Source organism: Microcaecilia unicolor, chromosome 5, assembly GCF_901765095.1.
Source record: "Microcaecilia unicolor chromosome 5, aMicUni1.1, whole genome shotgun sequence".
NCBI classification, from domain to species: Eukaryota; Metazoa; Chordata; class Amphibia; order Gymnophiona; family Siphonopidae; genus Microcaecilia; species Microcaecilia unicolor.
In genome coordinates this window covers 263304705-263329407 of record NC_044035.1, presented here as the reverse complement: position 1 = coordinate 263329407, position 24703 = coordinate 263304705, and the positions used below count along the sequence as shown (strand labels likewise).

Below are 24703 nucleotides of genomic sequence, written 5' to 3'. Positions count from 1 at the left end.
AGCAGGAAGTTGGCAAGTTGGCTCTAGCCTCTGATGCCAGCAATTCCGTGCACGCTCAGTTCAAGTATTTGAGCATATGCGCAAGTGCTGGTATCAGAGGCTGGAACAGTCTGCTTGCTTCTCAGACAGCATGTGCAGGGATGCCAGCAAAGGTATGATCTGAGGAGGCCAGGAAAAAGCAGCAGGGGGGGAGAGGGACAGGAAATGCATGACTTCTCTGCTTCCCTTACTCCCCCCCCCCCCCAAAAAAAAAAAAAAAAAAATCAACTTCTAGCTATAACCCTGACTCACAGATGGCATTCAATCATAGGAACCTCTGGGGAATAAAGAATCTTGAGACAGAACATGGTCTTAAATCTTACAAATAAAATCCATTTTGAAATTATATTCCTTACCTTTCTTTCTGCGAAACTAAATATCCATCCAGGACTTTAAGGTTCAGACACCAGCTGACTATATAGGGTCTATAATCAAAGCCTGGGATCAAAGGCGTGGCCATTACACAAGGATTATTCATGATAGACAACTGCTCCAGCTCAGGAAGGCAAGCCAAGAATGAAATCTGGGTAGAAAAATATCAATGCTGATAGAAGAGAGCAGATAGTTTTATGCAATGTATGGTATTTCCAAGGAATTTACAAAAATCTGAGGGGGAAGAAGCCTGCTTGAGGGCTCTGTGGCAGTGCTTTACACCATGCCAGAGGCAGAACACAATTTTCCTGCTCCGTCAGCTAGCTCTGGTAAGAAGTGCCATGAGTCCCAAACAGTGCCACCTTTTGGCAGATGGAATGGCAATTCCAACATAACAATTTAATTTAGATACTGTGTCAACCAATCAAGGCAGTTTACAACAAGGTTATAGAATACAAAAATATATCTTACCATATTTCCTTGATTCTAAGATGCCATCGATTCAGATTTCTCTTTAGGCACCCCAAGACCATGTGATTTGCAATTTTTGTCCTCAATTCTAATATGCCATCAAATGTAAGCTGCACTTACTTTCCACACACATTAAAATGAGTAAAAATGTGCGGCTTAAAATCAAGGAAATATGTTATTAAAAAGCCAGATTTTTAATACTAAGCTCTGAGATCTACTAATACACTACACCTAGATCCAAAGGGGCTAGATAAAAATGGCTAAGTGGCATGAGTGGTTTTTGGATTATAACTCCGACATCTCACCTGTTGCGTTTTTGAGGTTTTATCTGCTGTTGGGATTTACAATTATGACGTTGCTCTATAAGATCCAATTTGGCAATTTCTGATAGACAGCAGACATGGTCATTGCAACTCCTTCTGAGGTTGTTGCATTAGAATTTTTCTGCTGGACAATTGTTGAACCCTCAATGATTTGAAACTCCTATGCACTCCTCGAGGAGCAGTGCACTTAGATTGTTCTTGTATGCCCACTGTTCTGCCCTGTTAACTTTTTTTCTCTCTCTCTCTCTCTCTCTGTGATTGGGTATGAATGTGTGCAGATTTATGCTTGTCAATATCACCTTTATTTGCTGGTGGACACCATGGTTGCTGGTTAATGGCTCTTGGTAGGGAGGCTGCATGGGATGCTAAACTGTCTTGAATGATACCATGATTGCTTTTGTTTTATTGGATCTTGTGCGCTTCTGCTTATTACAATGGGTCCTTTTTATTAGACTTACTTTGATATAGCTTTCCTAGGGCAAATTTGCATTTTCTCCCCATTATGTTGACTGCAAACATTTCATCTGAATTTTCTGTTTTTGGGTCTTCTCTTTATCTCAGAGGGGGGCTACTGGAAAGAGGGCAGGAGAGAGGTTCGCTTCACAGTGACCACAGTCTGAAGTGTGGCCTCTTAGCATTTTGGGGGGCCGGGGAAGGGTTTTGGGGGAGTTGATGGAGCTTTCTTGGACGCTGCTCTTTGATTTGGGGATTTTTTAAGTGTATGTTTCACTTATTAATTATAGGTTTTGCTTTGTTTTTTTTCCCAAGGAATTTGATGGGAAATCTTTTTTTTTCTTCTATTATTTTGCTTGTAAATTTAGGTCCCTACTTACTAAGGAGCGCTAGTGCTTTTAGAGAATGCTAAAAATTAGTGTGCACTAACCAGGCCTCCAGCATAGCTTAATAAACAGGGCCCTTAGTTTTTTTTTCCTGTAGATTACTATGCCGCCTTCTTCTTTAATTCTGGATTTGTTCTTCCTCAAATTTTGAGATGTGGTGGGGGGTGTTGATTTTTGTTATTTTTCTTTAGTTTTTTCCTTTCTTTTTCAGAGGACCTCTTGTGGCTCTGAAGGATGTGGTTTCACCATTTTACCTTTATTGGTTCTATTCTCTGTTGGGAGTGGAGGCTGGCTGGGAGGACACTCCCTATCTTATGCTTGGCTACCATTCTTTTTACTTCTGTTCAAACATTTCAGACAGATGTTTCCTCTTAAGCTTTCCTCTTGGAATGTTGGGGGGAGGTAACTTTCCCTATCAAGAAACAAAAGATTTTGCAATTTCTGAATAGACTTAATATAGATATTGCAATGCTAAAGGAAACCCATCTATCTTCAGAGGAACATTGAAAATTTCAGAAGTGGTGTAGGTTCACTAGTGGAATCTCTCACTTCTGATAGGAAGGCACGAGTTATCAACTTGTTTAGGAAGTCTTTAGATATTCAAATTCACTCAGTTCTTAAAGGACCAGAGGGTAGGTTTGTTTTAGTAAACGTGTCTATAAATAAACACCCCACGGTTTTAATTAATGTATATGCCCCAGACACATATGATAAACATTTTTTCACTAGATTAATAAATGTGTTATTACCTTATGCTAATGATAAAGCGAATGATACATACCTGTAGCAGGTGTTCTCCAAGGACAGCAGGCTGATTGTTCTCACGACTGGGTTGACGTCCACGGTAGCCCCCACCAAACAGAACAAAAACTTCGCGGGCGGTCCCACACGCAGGGCACGCCCACCGCGCATGCGTAGCCGTCTTCCCGCCCATGCGCGACCGTTCCCGCTCAGTTGAATGACAAGCAAAAGAATGAGGAAAACGCAACTCCAAAGGGGAGGAGGGAGGGTAGGTGAGAACAATCAGCCTGCTGTCCTCGGAGAAAACCTGCTACAGGTATGTATCATTCACTTTCTCCGAGGACAAGCAGGCTGCTTGTTCTCACGACTGGGGTATCCCTAGCTCTCAGGCTCACTCAAAACAAGAACCCAGGTCAATTGAACCTCGCAACGGCGAGGGCATAACAAAAATTGACCTACGAAGAACAACTAACTGAGAGTGCAGCCTGAACAGAATAAAATCAGGTCCTGGAGGGTGGAATTGGATTCAAACCCCAAACAGATTTTGCAGCACCGACTGCCCGAACCGACTGTCGCGTCGGGTATCCTGCTGGAGGCAGTAATGTGATGTGAATGTGTGGACAGATGACCACGTCGCAGCCTTGCAAATCTCTTCAATAGTGGCTGACTTCAAGTGGGCCACTGACGCTGCCATGGCTCTAACACTATGAGCCGTGACATGACCCTCAAGAGCCAGCCCAGCCTGGGCGTAAGTGAAGGAAATGCAATCTGCTAGCCAATTGGAAATGGTGCGTTTCCCGACAGCGACCCCTTTCCTATTGGGGTCGAAAGAAATAAACAATTGGGCGGACTGTCTGTGGGGCTGTGTCTGCTCCAGATAGAAGGCCAACGCTCGCTTGCAGTCCAATGTGTGCAACTGACGTTCAGCAGGGCGGGTATGTGGTCTGGGAAAGAATGTTGGCAAGACAATTGACTGGTTAAGATGGAACTCCGACACCACCTTTGGCAGGAACTTAGGGTGAGTGCGGAGTACTACTCTGTTATGATGAAATTTGGTATAAGGAGCATGAGCTACCAGGGCTTGAAGCTCACTGACTCTACGAGCTGAAGTAACTGCCACCAAGAAAATGACCTTCCAGTTCAAGTACTTCAGATGGCAGGAATTCAGTGGCTCAAAAGGAGGTTTCATCAGCTGGGTGAGGAAGACGTTGAGATCCCATGACACTGCAGGAGGCTTGACAGGGGGCCTTGACAAAAGCAAGCCTCTCATGAATCGAACGACTAAAGGCTCTCCAGAGATGGCTTTACCCTCTACACGGTAATGGTAAGCACTACTCGCACTAAGGTGGTTCCTTACTGAGTTGGTCTTGAGGCCAGACTCTGATAAGTGCAGAAGGTATTCAAGCAGGTTCTGTGCAGGACAAGAACGAGGTTCTAGGGCCTTGCTCTCACACCAAACGACAAACCTCCTGCACTTGAAAAAGTAACTCTTTTTTGTGGAATCCTTTCTAGAGGCAAGCAAGACACGGGAGACACCCTCAGACAAATCCAACGAAGCAAAATCTACGCCCTCAACATCCAGGCCGTGAGAGCCAGAGACTGAAGGTTGGGGTGCAGAAGCGCTCCGTTGTTCTGCGAAATGAGAGTCGGAAAACACTCCAATCTCCACGGTTCTTCGGAGGACAACTCCAGAAGTAGAGGGAACCAGATCTGACGGGGCCAAAAAGGCGCTATCAGAATCATGGTGCCGTGGTCTTGCTTGAGCTTCAGTAAGGTCTGCCCCACCAAAGGTATGGGAGGATAAGCATACAGGAGGCCGGTCCCAAATGGAAGAGAAAGGCATCCGACGCTAGTCTGCCGTGTGCCTGTAGTCTGGAACAGAACAGAGGCAGCTTGTGGTTGGTCTGAGGCGAAAAGGTCCACCGAGGGAGTGCCCCACTCTCGGAAGATCTTGCGTACCACTCCGGAATGGAGCGACCACTCGTGCGGTTGCATGACTCTGCTCAGTCTGTCGGCCAGACAGTTGTTTACGCCTGCCAGGTATGTGGCTTGGAGAAGCATGCCGAACTGGCAGGCCCAACGCCACATCCCGACGGCTTCCTGACACAGGGAGCGAGATCCGGTGCCCCCCTGCTTGTTGATGTAATACATTGCAACCTGATTGTCTGTCCGAATTTGGATGATTTGGTAGGACAGCCGATCTCTGAAGGCCTTCAGTGCGTTCCAGACCGCTCGGAGCTCCAGGAGGTTGATCTGCAGATCCTGTTCCTGGAGGGACCACAGTCCCTGGGTGTGGAGCCCATCGACATGAGCTCCCCACCCCAGGCGAGATGCATCCGTCGTCAGCACCTTCGTGGGCTGCGAAATTTGGAATGGACGTCCCAGGGTCAAATTGGTCCGAAATGTCCACCAGTGCAGCGAATTGCGGCAACTGAGGGACAGGCGGATGACATCTTCTAGATTCCCGGTGGCTTGGCACCACTGTGAAGCTAGGGTCCATTGAGCAGATCTCATGTGAAGACGAGCCATGGGAGTCACATGAACTGTAGAGGCCATATGAACCAGGAGTCTCAACATCTGCCGAGCTGTGACCTGCTGAGACGCTCTGGTCTGGGAAGCGAGGGACAGGAGGTTGTGGGCCCTTGCCTCGGGAAGAAAGGCCTGAGCCGTCTGTGAATTCAGAAGAGCTCCTATGAATTCCAGAGATTGGACTGGCTGGAGATGGGACTTTGGGTAATTTATTACAAACCCCAGCAGCTCCAGGAGATGAATAGTGCACTGCATGGACCGGAGAGCCCCTGCCTCCGAGGTGTTCTTGACCAGCCAATCGTCGAGATACGGGAACACGTGCACTCCCAGCTTGCGTAGATACGCCGCGACTACCACAAGGCACTTCGTGAACACCCGTGGGGCAGAGGCGAGCCCAAAGGGCAGCACACAATACTGAAAGTGCCGTGTCCCCAGGCGGAATCTGAGATACTGTCTGTGAGCTGGCAGTATCGGGATGTGAGTGTAAGCGTCCTTTAAATCCAGGGAACATAGCCAAACGTCTTTCTGAATCATTGGTAGAAGGGTGCCCAAGGAAAGCATCCTGAACTTCTCTTTGACCAGGTATTTGTTCAGGCCTCTCAGGTCTAGGATGGGGCGCATCCCCCCTGTTTTCTTTTCCACAAGGAAGTACCTGGAATAGAATCCCTGCCCTTCCTGCCCTGGTGGCACAGGCTCGACCGCATTGGCGCTGAGAAGGGCGGAGAGTTCCTCTGCAAGTACCTGCCTGTGATGGGAGCTGAAGGATTGGGCTCCCGGTGGGCAATTTGGTGGAGTGGAGGCCAAATTCAGGGCGTATCCGCACCGCACTATTTGGAGAACCCACTGGTCGGAGGTTATCAGAGGCCACCTTTGGTGAAAAACTTTCAACCTCCCCCCGACCGGCAGGTCGTCCGGTACGGACACTTTGATGGCGGCTATGTTCCCATGGATCCAGTCAAAAGCCCGTCCCCGGCTTTTGCTGTGGAGGCGCAGGGAGCTGCTTAGGCGCACGCTGTTGACGGGAACGAGCGCGCTGGGACTGTCCCTGTGCCTGAGGAGGCCTTCGGGCCGGCTGGGTGTACCTACGCTTGTTGTAGGCGTAGGGCGCAGCCTGCCTGGCCCGGGAAAAACGTCCACCTGCAGAGGTGGATGCTGAAGGCGCCCGGTGGGAGAGCTTGTCGAGGGCGGTTTCCCGCTGTGTAGTTGGTCCACCAACTGCTCGACCTTCTCGCCAAAGATATTATCCCCCCGGCAAGGGACATCCGCCAGTCGTTGCTGGGTGCGGTTGTCCAGGTCAGAGGCACGCAGCCAGGAGAGTCTGCGCATCACTATACCTTGGGCCGCAGCTCGAGATGCCACATCACGTGTCATATATACCCCTGGACCGGAACTTTCTACACGCCTTCAGCTGCCTGACCACCTCCTGAAAAGGCCTGGACTGCTCCGGAGGGAGCTTATCGACCAGGTCCGCCAGTTGCTTCACATTGTTCCGCATGTGAATGCTTGTGTAGAGCTGGTACGACTAGATGCGGGTCACGAGCATGGAAGATTGGTAGGCCTTCCTCCCAAACGAGTCCAGAGTGCGAGACTCCCGCCCCGGGGGCACCGAGGCGGTATCCCTCGAACTCCGTGCACTCTTGAGAGCAGAGTCCACGACCGCCGAGTCATGAGGCAATTGGGGCCGCATCAACTCTGGATCAGAGTGGATTCTGTATTGGGACTCCGCTTTCTTGGGAATGGTGGGGTTAGATAATGGCTTCAGCCAGTTCCGAAGCAGTGTCTCTTTGAGGACATTGTGCAACGGTACCGTGGAAGACTCTCTAGGTGGTGATGGATAGTCGAGGACCTCGAGCATCTCAGCCCTCGGCTCATCAACAGTGACCACGGGGAAGGGAATGCTTATAGACATATCCCTGACGAAGGAGGCAAAGGAGAGGCTCTCAGGGGGCGAGAGCTTTCTCTCCGGTGAAGGAGTGGGGTCGGAGGGAAGGCCCTCAGACTCCTCTGAGGAGAAATATCTGGGGTCCTCCTCCTCCCCCCACGAGGCCTCTTCCTCGGTGTCGGACATGAGCTCTTGCAGCTCAGACCTGAACCGGGCCCGTCTCGACTGCGAGGAACCGTGTCCTCGATGATGGCGTCGAGCGGTGGACTCCCGTGCCGGCGGGGATGAAGCTCCCTCCATCGACGTCGACTCCACCTGCGTGGCGGTCGACACCGGTACCGCAAGCAGCGTCGGTGTCGGAGGCCTTGGCATCGGGCTAGAGCACGCCGGCGCCTCCATCAACGGCGCCGGGGGCGCAAGCACCCCCGGTGCCGGCAAGGCCTGGCGCATCAGCCCTTCCAGAATCCCCGGAAGGATGGCTCGGAGGCACTCGTCAAGGCCCGCTGTCGGGAAAGGCAGGGGGGCAGGTGCCGGAAGCTGCTCGGGTCCAGGAGATGGTACCGAAGCACCCATGGACGGACGCAGCGACACCTCTTCGACCGAGGGGGAACGCTCCTCTCGGCACTGCCGCTTCCTCGGCGTCGAGTCATCTCTGGAGGCGCCGGAACTAGTAGTCCCGTGAGCCGTGGGCGACCGATGACGATGTTTCTTGGTCTTCTTTCGGTGCCCATCATCGGCGCGCGGTGGCAGAGATGAAGAGCAGGTAGAACCCCCCCCCCCCCCCCCGGCCTCGAGGGATCGGGTCTGACAGGGTTCGGTCCCGATGGCCCTGGGTAGAGGGAGTGGCCGGAGCCAACTGCCCGCGCGGCCGCTCACCCCCGCCGTTGCCGGTGGTCCGGCGGGCCAACGGCACCTGTGCTCCTGGGGTCGATGCAATCGTCGGTGCCAATTTCTTCGACATCGGTACCGGTACCAAAGATCCGGCCGTCGACACCGATGCCGTCGACGGGCCGGCGCAAGTTCCAAAAAGTTGGTCCCGACGAACTTGCCTCGCCACCTGTGTCCGCTTCCGCAAGCCGAGACACAAGGTGCACGTCTTGGTATTATGCTCCGGGCCAAGGCACTGGAGGCACCAAGCGTGGGTATCGGTTTGCGAGATCTGCCGGCCGCACCGACCACACTTTTTGAATCCACTCGGGACCTTCGAGGACAGACAGAAAAATCGCGTCGGCGAAGTCAAAGTCGTCGATGGTGGCGGTGAAAAGCACACCCGAAAAAGAAATGACCGCGTGGCCACAAGGCCGCAACGAGGCACCCCCGCGGCTAAGACGACAAGGGGACAAACCAACTTCTTTTTTTTTTTTTTTTTTTTAAACACAGAAAATAAAGAAAAGGATAAAAGATGAGAAAATTCGCGGCTAGGCCGCGATCCGGTTTCCGGGGCTGACCAAGAGAGAGCCGGTAACACGTCTCTCTCCAGCGCGGAATCGAAAAAAACTGAGCGGGAACGGTCGCGCACGGGCGGGAAGACGGCTGCGCATACGCGGTGGGCGTGCCCTGCATGCGGGACCGCCCGCAAAGTTTTTGTTCCAGTTGGTGGGGGCTGCCGTGGACGTCAACCCAGTCATGAGAACAAGCAGCCTGCTTGTCCTTGGAGAACATTATTATAGGGGAAGATTATTATAGGGGAATCCTTTAACCTGGTTTATGACCCAGACTTGGATAGGTCACATCCCAGAGGGCATTTGCAGATTCAGCCTTCCAAAGGCTTGCCTCTGCTCTGCAATACTATTGATTTAACTGATTCTTCGCAACTGTTCCATGAGAAAGAAAGAAGGATAGTACACAACTTTTTTGGGCTCATTCAACTCAGTCGAGAATTGATTACATTTTGGTTTCTAGATCTTTCTTTGAACATTTGGTGAAGTCAGATACTGGCCCCTACGGAATCTCTGACCATGTGATGATTTGGGTTTCATTGGACCTTGATCCTTTGGAACACAGAGCATTTCAGTAGAGATTCCCTGTTGAGCTTTACTGGGATCAATCGTTCTGCTCTTTTCTTGTAGAGAAGTGGGTTTCTACCAGGTACTTGTGAGCTGGATTGGCCACTGTTGGAAACAGGATACTGGGCTAGATGGACCACTGTTCTGACCTAGAATGCCTATTCTTATGTTCTTATGGAACAGCTATAAAGCTCACAATGCAGACCATATGAATCAATCCATTCTCTTTTGGGAAGCAGCCAAGGATATGCTCAGGGGAGAGATACAGGCCTGCGCTGCCCACAGAAAGAAAATGAGAGAGAAAGAAATTTTGCGACTTCAGAAACAGATGATCCAGGATAGGATTGCTCTAGGCCTTCCGAAATCAGCCAGTGCCAAAGCAGTGCTTTAGCTTTTCAGGAAGCTCTTAATACATTATTACATCATTTTGCTTTATCTGGGTGGGTGCCCACCTGTGTAATATTGATCATCGCACGATATGATTTGATATAAGGGCTAAGGCAGAGTGCAAACGCACAAACCTCAACTGGATTTCAGATGTACTGACTTTGATAAAATGGGGGAATATCTGAAGAAAGAGTTGTTGGCGTGGGAAGGCGTAGAAGTGGAAAATCAGTGGTGAAAGCTAAAGGCTGCTATAAATATGGCGACGGATCTTTACTCAAGGAAAGTAAACAAAAACAAGAGAAACAGGAAGCCTATATGGTTCTCCAAACAAGTAGCTGAAAAAAAATAAGAGAAAAAGAGGCTTTGTTCAAGAAATACAAAAGAACGCAACGAGAGAATCACGGAAAAAATTATCGGATTAAACTCAAAGAAGCGAACAGGGAAATATGGAAGAAAAAATGGCTAAAGATGTAAAGAGAGGTGACAAGACTTTTTTCAGATATATTGGAGAAAGGAGAAAAGATAGGAATGGAATTGCGTGACTGAAAGATGAGAATGGCTATGTGAAGAGTGAGGAGGATAAAGCGAATGTGCTAAACAATTATGTAACTTTATAAGTATAAAAGCTTTGAAAGTACACCTCTATAAGTACTAACTTTATGTACACAGTAGTAAATGTGGCAAATTACTCTTCAAGAATCTTACAGCTGGCTGAAGGTACAGGGAGAAAAAACAATTCTGACCTAGAAATTAACCATACTTTTAAACAGTTTTATAAAAGCCTGTATGCTTCACCTGCTGAGGATACCTTGGATGGTTCTTTATATTTTATTTATTTATTGTTCATTTATATCCCACATTTTCCCAGTCATGCAGGCACAATGTTGCTTACAAAAATTAGGCAAATATACAACCAAGCAAAAATACAGTGCAGAGGAGACAGAGGATAGACGGTGGGAAAAAATAACTAGCAACAGAAAGCTGAGCAGGGTGGGGAGCAGGAGGGGGGTTATCAATTTGCGGAGTAACTAGGGGTGTAGCTTTTGGTAAAGAAGTGAGTTTTCAGCAGCCTTGAAAATATTCAACTTCCTAAGGTCTCTCTCCCCCTTACAGGAAGCGCTTCCGAATGCTTCTATTACGGAGGGTGAGCCGATATTGGCTATTCAGGATAGTGTGCTTAATAAGGTGCCTGGCCTGGATGGGTTCTGGGCAGAATTTTATAAAATTTTGCAAGAACAAAAGTAGGCCTTCGCTATTGAACATAGTTAATCATATGATCTACCGGAGTCCCTACAAACTGCATAGTTGATTGTCAGAGATCCCTGTTCCACGAATTCATATAGGCCCATATCTTTGTTGAATTTTGAGGCGAAGTTGATCGCCAGAACAACAGCTAATTGTTTAGCTAAGATCCTACCCTTTTCAAAAGAAACCTCAAAGATGGGCTTTGTTTGGAGTAGAACAGCCACTAAAAATATCTCCATGATCTTAGCTTCCTTAGAAGTAGTACAGAAGAGACAATGGAGTGGAGGAGTGGCCCAGTGGTTAGAGCACCGGTCTTGACATCCAGAAGTGGCCGGTTCAAATCCCACTGCTGCTCCTTGTGATCTTGGGCAAGTCACTTAACCCTCCATTGCCTCAGGTACAAGCTTAAGATTGTGAGCCCTCCTGGGACAGAGAAATATCCAGTGTACCTGAATGTAATTCACCTTGAGCTACTACTGAAAAAGGTGTGAGCAAAATCCAAATAAATTCTCTTCTGATGTTGAGAAGGCCTTCAACCATTTTCGCAGCTATTTGAAGTCCACTAGCACACACCAGGGATGCACTTTATCCCCCTTACTTTTTGTTCTGGTGTTGGATCCCCTTGTTCGGTATATTTTGGTGAATCCTGATATAACTGGGGTGACCTTTAAGACATTTGAATTCAAAATCTCTGCATTTGCAGAAGACTTATTGATTAATCTTTCTAATATACAACAATCACTTCAGGCACTAATAGAAACCTTTAGGGAGTATGGTGCCTTTTCCGGCTTCTGGTTAAATCTCCAAGTCCCTGGTGATGGCTTTGTCAGAGCATGTTAGAAGAGATTGGGTGGGTCAGTTTATGTTCCGGTGGGCAGATTTCTGTTACTTGGAAATTCGATTATCCACGAAAACTTCAGAGTTATACATCATCTTAATATCTCTCATTTATTAGATTCCACTGTAGAATACGTTGAGTTGGCAGAGTGAGTTGGCAGAGATTACCTCTTTGGGTTGTGTATAGAGTTGTTTGGTTTTTCAAATCAGTCAGCTTTGTATAACATTCCTTTTCCTGATCTAGTAGGGCAATTAGCTGGCTTGTGTCTTGGTTTTCTCACAGACCATAGACAGGATTGCTTAACCCTCGTAATGGGCTATATAACCTTTAACAAGTGTCTGGACCATTTTCAGTGAAGGACCACAATAAGTGATAGGTATTCGTCACAAAGGACAAATGATGAATATTTGTGAAAAATACCAAAGAAACAGAATTTTGTGTGTGAGAGAGAGAGTGAGAGAATGAGAGAGTGAAAGAGTGAGAGAGAGATCTTATTTTCCTTATACTGAAATTTGGACTGATATAAATATTAATTCAATTTTCTGTAACACTGGGATAAAAAATTTTTTATTGTAACCATTTATTTACTCTAATACAATTTAGCATTATTATAAAAGAGAAAAAACTGAACTCTTAAAGTGTTTTCCCTTTGTTAAAAAGGCTTGCTTTTTTTCTAGTCTCTTCTGTTCAGCTCCCTTTAGAGGCAAGAAGGGAGTGCTCTATAAACAGTTGCACGGTAGGATACACCTTTTATATTTAAACATTTTAATTGAGAATAAAGAATAAATTAACAGAACAAGAGTCTATTGTGTTATTAACAACAGGAGATTTCCTCTATTTCCACCCCTCCCTGTAAACCCTTCCTTAACCCCCGTTTGCACCTCCTATTACTTCCTCCCCAACTCTCCTGTGAATGTGCAAACAACAGGATACACCAAGATGGTGGCATTCCCCAGAAGGCTCTGTACCTCGCAAATGCTTCTTCTTCAACTCCTGAGGAAGGATATTCGCAAACTTAAGACATATTTCCCATTTTTGCTGGGATGGAAAAAAAAAACAAAAGTTCCTGTCCAAATGCTCTTGGGTAATTGATACGCCAGAGGTTTGGGGTTTGCTGCCTGCTTCCGAGGTGCTCTTCACCCGCCAATCGTCGAGATAAGGGAACACATGCACTCCCAGTCTGAGTAGCAACGCTGCGACTACCGCTAGGCACTTTGTGAACACTCTGGGTGCAGACGTCAGACCAAAGGGCAGTACACAGTACTGAAAGTGCTGAGTTCCCAGTCGAAATCAAAGATACTTCCTGTGAGCTGGGAGTATCGAGATGTGTGTATAAGGTAAAATTATGTATAATCATACCTGATAATTTTCTTTCCATTAATCATAGCTGATCAATCCATAGACTGGTGGGTTGTGTCCATCTACCAGCAGGTGGAGATAGAGAGCAAACTTTTGCCTCCCTATATGTGGTCATGTGCTGCCGGAAACTCCTCAGTATGTCGATATCAAAGCTCCATCCGCAGGACTCAGCACTTAGAGAATTACACCCACGAAGGGACACTCTGCCCAGCTCACCACCGCCGAAACGGGGGAGGGGAATTAACCCAGCTCATCCCCACACAAGTGGGGGAGGGGAATCCGTCCAGCTCATCCCCGCGGAGCGGGGGAGGGACACCACACCCGCCGATGCGGGGGGATCTGGCTTATCCTGCAACCGCGGGAGGAGCTGACTGACCCTAACACCGCCGAAGCGGGAGGGGTACAAAGCTGCCCTACAGCCGCACGAAGCGGGAGGGAGTGCCGGCAGAATTTATGTCTCAATCCAGCCCCGTAAAACGGAGGGGAGAGGAATGCAGCAGCTCACTGTAACACAAACTCGTCTCAACTCTTGAAGAATCCAAGTGAAAAAACTTGAACACGAAGTCTTTCTGAAGTAACTGAAGACTAAACTTGAACCTGAAATGCAACCAGAATAAAAACAGTACAGATATCTGGGAGGGGCTATGGATTGATCAGCTATGATTAATGGAAAGAAAATTATCAGGTATGATTATACATAATTTTACCTTCCATATCATCAAGCTGATCAATCCATAGACTGGTGGGATGTACCGAAGCAGTACTCACCCAGGGCGGGACATTGAAATCCCTGACCTCAGCACTGAAGCTCCAAACCGGGCCTCCGCCCGTGCAGCCACCGTCAAACGGTAATGCTTGGAGAATGTATGAGGCGAAGCCCAAGTTGCCGCCTTGCATATCTCTTCCAAGGAGACGGATCCGGCCTCTGCCATCGAGGCCGCCTGAGCTCTCGTGAAGTGAGCCTTCAGCTGGATAGGCGGCACCTTCCTTGCGGCCACATAAGCCGCTGCAATGGCTTCCTTGACCCATCTTGCCACTGTAGGCTTAGCAGCCTGCAGACCCTTACGAGGACCTGCAAACAGGACAAACAGATGATCCGATTTCCGGAAATCATTGGTCACTTCCAAGTATCTGATGATGACTCGCCTCACATCCAGATATTTAAGAGCAGAGCACTCCTCTGGGTAGTCCTCCCTACGAAAGGAAGGGAGACAGAGCTGCTGATTCACATGGAAGCGAGAAACAATCTTGGGCAGAAAGGAAGGCACTGTGCGAATAGTCACTCCTGCCTCAGTGAACTGCAGAAAAGGCTCTCGACATGAGAGCGCCTGGAGCTCGGAAACTCTTCCGGCTGAAGTGATAGCCACCAAAAAACCTGCTTTCCACGTCAGGTCTTTCAGAGATGCCCTTGACAAGGGTTCAAAAGGCGGCTTCTGCAATGCTCTTAACACCAGGTTGAGATTCCACGCAGGCACCACTGAGTGCAGAGGAGGGCGCAGGTGATTAACTCCCTTGAGAAAGCGCACCACATCTGGCTGCGAAGCCAGGGAAGCACCCTTCAGGCGGCCCCTGAAGCAAGCCAGAGCCGCTACCTGGACTTTAAGGGAACTGAGCGACAGGCCTTTCTCCAGACCTTCTTGCAGGAACGCCAACACTGAAGAAATTGGAGCAGGAAGGGAGAAAGTGAGCCTGCTTCACACCACGCTGCAAAGATACGCCAAACCCTGGCGTAAGCAGTAGAAGTAGAGCGCTTCCTCGCTCTTAGCATAGTGGCGATGACCTTGTCTGAGAAGCCCTTCTTCCTCAGACGCTGCCGCTCAATAGCCAGGCCGTAAGACCAAAGGGGGAGGGATCCTCCATCACCACGGGACCCTGATGTAACAGGCCCTGCTCCACTGACAGCCGCAGAGGATCGTCGACTGAGAGCCTGATCAAGTCCGCATACCAGGGACGTCTGGGCCAATCCGGACCCACCAGGATTACCCTGCCGGGATGCTTTGCCACCCGGTCTAGCACCCTGCCCAACCTGGGCCAGGGCGGGAACACATAGAGGAGCTCTTGTGTCGGCCACTGTTGGAGAAGAGCATCTACTCCCAGGGATCGAGGGTCCCGTCCTCTGCTGAAAAAGCGCGGCACTTGGCAATTGGCCGATGACGCCATCAGATCTAGGCTTGGCTGGCCCCAGCGCTTCGTGATGTCCAAGAACGCCTGAGCAGATAGTTGCCACTCTCCGGGCTCCAATGTATGGCGACTGAGAAAGACCGCCTTGACGTTCATGACTCCGGCAATATGGGCCGCTGAAAGCTGCTCCAGGTTCGCTTCCGCCCACTGGCAAAGATTCATAGCCTCCTTGGCTAGAGGGGCGCTCTTGGTACCTCCCTGGCGGTTGACATAGACCACAGCCGTGGCATTGTCTGACAGGACCCGTACAGGCTTCAACACCAGTACCGGGATGAACTCCAAAAACGCCAACCGAATGGCTCTGAGTTCCAGGAGGTTGATAGACCACTTTGCCTCTGCAGGAGACCAGAGCCCCTGCGCTGTCCTTCCCAAGCAGTGGGCTCCCCAGCCAGACAAAGAGGCGTCCGTCGTGACGACAATCCACTCTGGGGTCACCAGAGGCATTCCCGCAGACAACTTGTCTGTCTGCATCCACCAGCTCAGCGCCTTGCGCACTGCTGGGTCCAAGGGAAGGCGCACAGCATAATCCTCCGACATCGGAGTCCAGCGCCGCAGCAAAGATTGTTGAAGTGGTCTCATATGAGCCCTGGCCCAGGGCACTACTTCCATCATGGCCGTCATAGAGCCCAACAGCTGCACATAGTCCCAAGCCCGAGGAGGAAAGGCTACTAGGAACTGGTCCACCTGAGCCTGAAGTTTGACAATTCGATTGTCTGGCAGGAACACTCTGCCCACTTGGGTGTCGAATCGAACTCCCAGGTACTCCAGGGACTGAGTCGGGCGCAGCTGGCTCTTCTCCCAGTGATGATCCATCCCAGGGAGCTCAACAGAGCAACTACCCGGTTCACAGCTTGCCGCACTCTGCATAAGAGGGGGCTCGGATCAACCAGTCGTCCAGATAAGAATGGACTTGTACCCCTTCCTTTCGTAGGAAGGCCGCGATGACCACCATTACTTTGGAAAAGGTCCGCGGAGCAGTAGCCAACCCGAATGGGAGGGCTCTGAACTGGAAGTGTCGTCCCAGGACTGCAAAACGCAGAAAGCGTTGATGAGGAGGCCAGATGGGAATATGCAGGTACGCTTCCTTGATGCCCAAGGATGCCAAGAACTCTCCTGCCTTCACTGCCGCTATAACAGAGCGGAGAGTCTCCATGCGAAAGTGCCGCACTTTCAAGGCCCGATTGACCCCTTTGAGGTCGAGGATAGGCCGGACAGAACCTCCTTTCTTTGGTACCACAAAGAAAAGGAGTAACGTCCCTTGCCAAGCTGACTTTCTGGCACCGGAACGACCGCGCCCAGGCGGATCAGATTGTCCAAGGTCTGCTGCACTGCCACAGCTTTGACCGGAGACTTGCAGGGAGAGCGTACGAACCCGTCTTTTACGGGTCAGCAGAACTCAAGCTTGTAGCCGTCTCTGATGACTTCCAGCACCCACGCGTCTGAAGTTATTGTGGTCCACTCGCCCAGAAACGAGGACAGCCGTCCTCCAATCTGCACTGGGGCGTGGACCAAGGCCCCGTCATTGGGTACGAGACCCTGGGGGAGGACCGGAGGGAGCACCTCCGGGACGGCGGTCTCTGCGAAAGGAATGCTGCTTGGGGGAGAAATTCCTCTTGAAGGAAGAAGGGGCAGAGGAGCCCGACTTGCCCGGGCGGTACCGACGGGCTTCCTGCAACCGTCCTCTGAAGGCACCGGGACGAGTACTAGCCCGAGCCCTGACCTCTGGTAATTTCTTGCCCTTAGACGTGCCGAGATCGGTCACGATTTTGTCCAGCTCGACCCCAAAGAGCAGCTTGCCTTTAAAAGGCAATCTAGCCAGGCGGGATTTAGAGGCGTGGTCAGCAGACCAATGTTTCAGCCAAAGCCACCGCCGCGCAGAGACTGTCTGAGCCATGCCTTTAGCTGAGGCTCTCAAGACATCATACAGCAAGTCTGCCAAATAGGCTAAGCCCGATTCCAGGGCTGGCCAATCAGCCCTCAAGGAATGATCCGAGGGGGAAGCCCGCTGCACCATAGGCAGGCACGCCCTGGCCACATAGGAACTGCAAACCGAGGCCTGCAAACTGAAAGCAGTTGCCTCAAAGGACGACCTTAAGGCCGCCTCCAATCTTATGTCTTGGGCGTCCTTTAGGGCCGTGCCACCTTCCACCGGCAAAGCCGTTTTCTTAGTCACCGCAGTGATTAAAGAATCCACGGTAGGCCACAGATAGGCCTCACGTTCACTTTCAGGCAAAGGATAGAGGCGGGACATAGCCCTAGCCACTTTGAGGCTCGCTTCCGGGACATCCCATTGAGCCGAAATTAAGGTGTGCATGGTATCATGCACGTGGAAGGTTCTAGGCGGGCGCTTCGTCCCCAGCATAATGGCAGAGCCAACAGGGGCTGAGGGAGAGACGTCCTCCGGAGAGGAAATCTACAAAGTGTCCATGGCCTGTAACAACAGGTTGGGCAAATCCTCTGGGCTAAAAAGCCGCGCTGCAGAGGGGTCATCCGCTCCATCCGAGCGTGGATCTATCTCCTCCAAGGAATCCGCAAAGGACCGTTGGGAGACCTCAGACACGCTGCCCTCATCTACATCGGAGGAGACAAAGTCCTCCAAGGCCTGGGAATCAACCGAGGGCGTTACCTCTGGGAACCTCAACCTCTTTACCAGACGAGGGAGCAGGGGCAGCGTTTTGCATGAGGAAAGCCTGATGCAGCAGCAAAACAAACTCGGGGGAGAAACCCCCCAGACTGTGCACTTCCGCAGCCTGGGCAACAGCCCTAGACGCACCCTCAACCGGCGCTCGCAAGAGCGGGGGAGAGACATGCTGCGCATCCAAAATGGCGTCCGGCGCGACACTCCGCGAAGGAGCCGCGCGGGAAGAACGGCGCTTAACTTACCCGCTTGTGCCGTCGCCCAAATTAAGGGCGTTCATGGCAATAATGTCTCCAACCTCAAGGGCGGCCCACGAAGAAGCCGTCCGAGCCGCGTGGCCGGCCAAGATGGCGGAGGCGAGGAGCGGGGGATGGGCGTTTATGGCGGGAAAAACCGCCACGCCGGAGGAAGGACCGGGACATTCATCGGTCACCAAACTGTCACCCATCAAGGGCGAATCAGGCTGTAAAACCCCCGCATCCCCTCTAGAAGCGCTCCAGCGATCCGGGGAGCGACCCTTTGCGCCCTCGCCCTCCGACGCCATATGCCACGAGGAGAAGAATCGGGGAACCCCCTGCCCGCTATAAAAAGGTAAAATTACCTGCTTGCCGCTCCGAGCTGTAACGAACTGGTGTCCCAGTGAGTAGCTGCAATGAACGTTTAAATAAACGTCGAAATAAACGCCTTTAAGGACGCTTAAAAATTTTTTTTTTTTTTTTTTTAACGGAGCCAGCGGGAGGGGGGAGAAAAGGAGGGACCTGGCACCACCAGGTTTGCACTTGCTCAAAAGAGCCCTCAACCCCAGGCCTCAACAAAACCTAAGGATTAGGCTTGGAGGCCTAGCCAGAGCTGCTGCTGTGTGTGACCACCACCTGCTGAGATAGAGAACATACTGAGGAGTTTCCGGCAGCACATGACCACATATAGGGAGGCAAAAGTTTGCTCTCTATCTCCACCTGCTGGTAGATGGACACAACCCACCAGTCTATGGATTGATCAGCTTGATGATATGGAAGCATCCTTTAAGTCCAGAGAGCATAGCCAATCATTTTCTTGAATCATGGGAAGAAGGGTGCCCAGGGAAACCATCCTGAACTTTTCTTGGACTAGACATTTGTTCAGGCCCCTTAGGTCTAGGATGGGACACATCCTCAGTTTTCTTTTGCACAAGGAAGTACCTGGAATAGAATCCCAGCCCTTCTTCCCCTGGTGGAACGGGTTCGACCGCACTGGCCTTTAGAAGAGCGGAGAGTTCCTCTGCAAGTACCTGCTTGTGCTGGAAGCTGTAAGAATGAGCTCCCGGTGGGCAATTTGGAGGTTTGGATTTCAGATTGAGGGTGTATCCTAACCGGGCTATTTGAAAACCCACTGGTCGGAGGTTATAAGAGGCCACCTTTGGTGAAAAAATATCAACCTCCCTCCAATCAGTAAGTTGTCCGGTACAGACATTTTTATTGAGGCTATGCTTAACTGGAGCCAGTCAAAAGCTCGTCCCTTGCTTTTGCTGGGGAGCAGTATGAGCCTTAGATGCACGCTGTTGACGAGAACGAGCGCGCTGGGGTTCAGCCTGGGCAGGCTGCCGAGAAGCAGGAGTGTACCTATGCCTAGAATAGAAATAGGGAGCACTCCTCCTCCCGCCAAAAAACCTCCTAGATGAGAAGGCAGTAGCAGAAGACGTCCGGTGGGAGAGAGAATCCATAGCATCATTATGCTTCTTGATCTGATCAACAAGATCCTCTACTTTGTCACCAAAAAGGCTGTCCCCCTAGCAAGGAACATCCGCCATTCGCTGCTGGACCGAATGATCCAGGTCAGAGACACGAAGCAATGAGAGTCTGTGCATCACTATACCCTGAGCAGCAATCCTGAATGTCAAATCAAAAATGTCAAACGTACCCCTGGCCAAGAACTTTCAACACGCCTTCTGCTGCCTGACCACCTTGCAAAAAGGCTCGGCCAGCTCTATAGGGAGTGCATCAACCAAGCACAACAGTTGCCGTATCGAGTCCCGCAAGTGTCGTAAGACTGAATTTTGGCAGTGAGCATAGCGGACTGATACATCTTCCTCCCAAAACAAGAGTTCTAGTTTCTCTGCCTGGGGGCGCCAAAGCAAAGTCTCTAGTACTCCTGGCTCTACTGAGGGTGGAGTCCACCACCATGGTATTGTGGGGTAACTGGGACCTCATCAATCCAGGTTCACCATGGATCCGATACTGGGATTCAGCTTTCTTCGGGATCACATGGCCAGACAGAGGGGCCAACCAGTTTCGTATAAGGACTTCCTTCAGTACCTTATGCAGAGGAATTGTCACAGCCTCTTTAGGTGGAGAAGAATAATCCAGGACCTCGAGCATCTCAGTCCTGGGCTCATCCTCAACCTCCACAGAGAAGGGAATAGCCATAGCCATTTCCCAGACAAAAGAGGAAAAGGACAGACTCTCCGGTGGAGATAGCCTCCTTTCTGGCGGAGGGGAAGGATCAGAGGGAATCCCAAAGGACTCATCAGAAGAAAAGTACCTGGGATCTTCCTCTGACTCCCACGAGCGCTCCTGCTCAGTATGGGATAAAGCCTGTGTTAAGGTTCTTTGACACTGAACCTGCCTCGACACCGAGGAACGATGTCCTCTATGGTATTGTCGAGAGGTCAACGCCCGGTCCGACTGCGGTGAAGCTCCCTCTACCGACGTTGAAGGGGAGTCGACCTGGGTAGCAGCTGACGTTGATACCGTAGGCGGCACCGCGGTCGGGGACCTCACTGCAGGTGAAGGGCCAGACACTACTGTAGCAGACGGTACAGAAGGCGCAAGCAGCCCCGACACCGAAGCTGACCGGTGCAGCAATCCTTCCAGAAGTTCTGGAAGCAAGGCCGGATGCGCTCGCCGCCATCGGAGAAGGCTGCGGGGGTCGATGGAACAGGCAGTGTCAGAATACGTGGAGGCTCGGGAGCAGGCATCGGGCTGCTAGGAGACCGACGCATCGGCACCTCCTGTATCGAGGAGGAGCGATCCTCTCGGCGCCGACGCTTCTCGGGTGCCGACTCTCTTGACGCCCCGGAGCTCCCGGTACCGTGTGTCGAAGGAGAACGATGAGGGTGCTTCTTCGCCTTCACTCAAGGCACTGGATAACCAGGTGTGGGTATCGGTACCTCAGATGGTCCGGTTGCACAGAGTACAATGTTTGAAGCTGCTGGGTGTCTTCGATGACATGGAAGGAAAAACGGCTTCAGCAAAATCAAAAGACGAGATTGTGCCTGTTGAAGAAAAAAAGGGCACAAAACAAAAAAGAGAGGAAAAACCCTGACTGCGCGGCCTAAAGTTGGCCGCGTCAAAAAGAAAGAAAAAAAACTTAGAAAAGGGGAAATAAACTAAAAGAGAACTACAGGGATAGTTTTTTGGGTTTTCTTTAGAAATGACACTAAAATAGGAAGAAAAAAGCGAAAAAAGTCATCAGACTCTGTTCTTGGGCCAAAACGAGGAGAACACGAAAATTCCTGTTACCTCATCGCGGACAAAAAAAGAACTGAGAAGGCATGCTCATGCGATGGCGGGAAGTTGTCCGCGCACGCGCCAGAAGACTCTGGCAAAACTTTGTTTATATTTTGCTTGCAAAATGCTGATTCCTGGGCCGATGCGGATGTCGACCCACATGTGAGAACAAGCAGCCTGCTTGTCCTCGGAGAATGCAAGGTTACACGTTAAGAGTCACCGACTGTCATGTCCCCTACCTCAGCGCAAGCAGCGTTCTCGGGCTGCGCAGGGTCCCGTCGACACGCACACTTGACTGGCACAGCCCTGAGCCATGCGTGTGTAGTTCTCTGGGTTTGTTCAGAGACGATGGTTGCAGGCTCCTTGATTGCTTTGCTTCCATGCAACTGTGTCTGCTCTCTCTCTACCTAGTGGATATGCGCCACTTTGAGACGGGGAATTTACCCATCTATGCTTAGCGTGTTTCCAACCCTCAGGGGAGGAAATAACATCTGAAGCCATCTCCGGGGCCTCAGCCCCCGGAGGGAAGCCAGGATGCAACGCAGTGACATACACCTGTGGCAGAGCTCTTTTCAGCATGAACGCCTTATGCATTAAAAGCACAAACTCAGGGGAAAAAAACTCACCCTGGCCCTCCGCCTCCGAATTAGGAGAAACGGATGTAGGAGCTCCTCTGGCAGCCTCTAAATGAGGCATCCCCCTGCACTCCGACTCCTCCACAACCGCGAGGGTCAAGACATGCGGCGCTTCCAAAATGGCGCCCACTGCCAGCTCCATCAAGCAGGAAGAAACATCGCTCGCCACGCTCATACTAGCGTGAGCATCTAAGGAGCACGTTTTACACAGCCCCGCTGCTGATCTGCGTTTACCACAACGGGAGCAGCGCTTAACTCCTTCAGCAGCCAATCGCCCAACCGGACGGAAATATAGTAATAAAATGGCGGCTTCGCACCAAAACTTACCCCGTTCGGAACGGCATCCGCGGGATCTCCCTGGAGGAGCTGGGCACCACTCTCACCTCAGAAGACCGCGTCAACGAGCTCCGGTCAAGCTGCACAGAACCAGAATCTCTGGAAAAAGCCTCAGAACAGCCACGCAGTAAAAGCGCGCTCTCTCTCTTTTTTTTTTTTAACGCTGTGAGGAAAGTTGGAGGCAGGCAGCAACAGAGGGACTCCGGGAGGCAGGGGGAATGGGTAAGGCAGGGAAAGGGCGAACCTATATGCCTTCAAAGTGGGCACCACCAGCCACAACACCCCTGCTCAACTAGCAAAGCACAGGAGCCACCCCAGGCAGTCTGAAATCCAGGAGTGATCAAGCTACGTCCACACCTGCTGGGAGACAGAGAAATACTGAAGGCAGTTGGGGCTAGCCGTCCAAGCGGCACTATGGTTTTTCAGTGTTCTCTATCTCCACCTGCTGGTAGGCGGATACAACCCGTCAGTTAATGGATTCATCTGCTGCTGATGACAAGGAACTAAGGTTTTACTTCTTGATAATCTTGACCCATTAATGGACCATATAATGGAGGTTCAAACTAAATATATATTATCCCCTGTAATTAATTTATTGGGGGTTTATATTGATCAAAATTTATCCCTTGAATATCAACTTAATGCCATAACTAAGAGTGCTTTTTGCCTTTTGAGCAGTTTAAGATGCATAAGAAAGTTTTTGAATTTGAATAATTCAGATTACTGGTATAGGCATTGCTTTTGTGTAAATTGGGACTACTGTAATCTCATCTATTTAGGTGTGCCTAGACGTGTCACTCAACAGTTGCAAACAATCAAGAACACTGCAATAATATTAATATTTTCATTGTAGAAGGATAAACTTCTGTATACTTTATTGAACTGCATGGGTTACCTATAAAGGTGAGGATCATCTTTAAATTCTTTTGTCTGTTATAAAAGGTTTTAAATGGTGGATATCCAACTTATCAAACATATAAACGGCGAGTGACCGACTCACTCGCAAATGCGCAGTAGAGACTTCCCTCTCTGTCCCGCCCCCGCGTCAATACGTGATGACGAGGGCGGGACAGAGAGGGAAACTGCGCCGCCGAGGTTGATACCGCTCCCCCCCCACCCGCCCACCCGAGGTCGCCGCTACCGTTACCCCCCCCCCCACACACACACACACACCCGGCCCGGGCCCTCTCTCCGCTACTAAACTTACACATCCATTCGCCGGAACACAGCACGCACATCAGCTGAGCTGCCGTCGGCCTTCCTTCTCTGCCTGTGTCCCGCCCTCGTTGACGTTACGTTACAGGAGGGCGGGACACAGGCAGAGAAGGAAGGGCCGACGGCAGCTCAGCTGATGTGCGTGCTGCGTTCCGGCGAATGGATATGTAAGTTTAGTAGCGGAGAGAGAGAGGGCCCGGGCCGGGTGGAGGGATGGCGGCGGTGACGACCTCAGGGGGGAGGAGGGGGGAGGGGAAGGAAGGAAGGAAAACCCCAATACCAGCCCATTTTTACGGGCTCAACGGCTAGTATATTAGAAGATCATTTAGAATTTACTCCCAAATTTAGGGACAGAAGATCCTGTTATAACTCATTTTTGCTTGCCCCTCTATTAAGGGAGTAAAGAGATTTAAACTATTTGACAAACTTCTCACAGTTGAAGCATCTAGGCTTTAGAGTGATTTTTATCCTTGTTTCATCTCTGTTAGCTTTTCAAGAAATGTATTTAATCTAAATTTTCTAAAAGGCAGTTTTGGTTTTAATTTAAACTTCCCAAGTGATTGTCTTGATACTTTTTTTTGTTTAATATTGTAAACCACTAAGAACCGGATTCAGAAGTATAGAAATGCTTTGTAATATAATGTACTCTTTGTCCTGTTGGAACGTATCATGCCTTACATTGAGTTATCTTGTTTATGTAGTTGGAAGTTTTGGTATTTCTAAAAAATTTCAATAAACACATTTTAATTTTTTTTTAATGGCTATATTGGGGGGGGGGGGGGGGGGGCAGGTGACAAAATAGCAGAGTGGAAGCATGAAAAACAAGATGCTATACCATCATGTCACAAATCCATTCAGCTGATGCCAGATCATCTCCCTCTGCTGCATATTTCATTGTTTAAAAAAAAAATCCAACTGAATACTGATCAAGGAACTGCATTCTTACCTCATTCAAGTCTCGTATTTCATTTTCTGCCAATGAAAGAATAGTCAGACTGTGAGAAAGGCAGGCAGGTGCAGGCCGCAGTGAGGTTATGCTATTCCCATGCAACAGCACTGTCTGAGAAAATTAAGATACATGGGAAAGATCTTGATAAATCATGCCTTGAGAGCAGTAATGATCCATTTAAGAACAATAACACCAAATCATAAAACGCTTTTTGCATAGTTTCAAAATGCTTT

The 24703-nt window shown here is 50.0% G+C and overlaps 1 protein-coding gene across 5 annotated transcripts in view; it reads right to left on the bottom strand.

Moving 5' to 3' along the window:
- Positions 1 to 24703, bottom strand: part of CEP97 (centrosomal protein 97) — an 81019-nt gene that overhangs the window by 38087 nt on the left and 18229 nt on the right. For all 5 annotated transcript variants that reach the window (XM_030204152.1, XM_030204151.1, XM_030204154.1 and 2 more), the window contains 2 exons: positions 24468 to 24581; positions 396 to 562 (listed from right to left, as the gene is read on the bottom strand). In XM_030204152.1, the coding sequence (XP_030060012.1) occupies positions 396 to 562; positions 24468 to 24581 (281 nt within the window). The remainder of the gene's footprint in view (positions 1 to 395; positions 563 to 24467; positions 24582 to 24703) is intronic.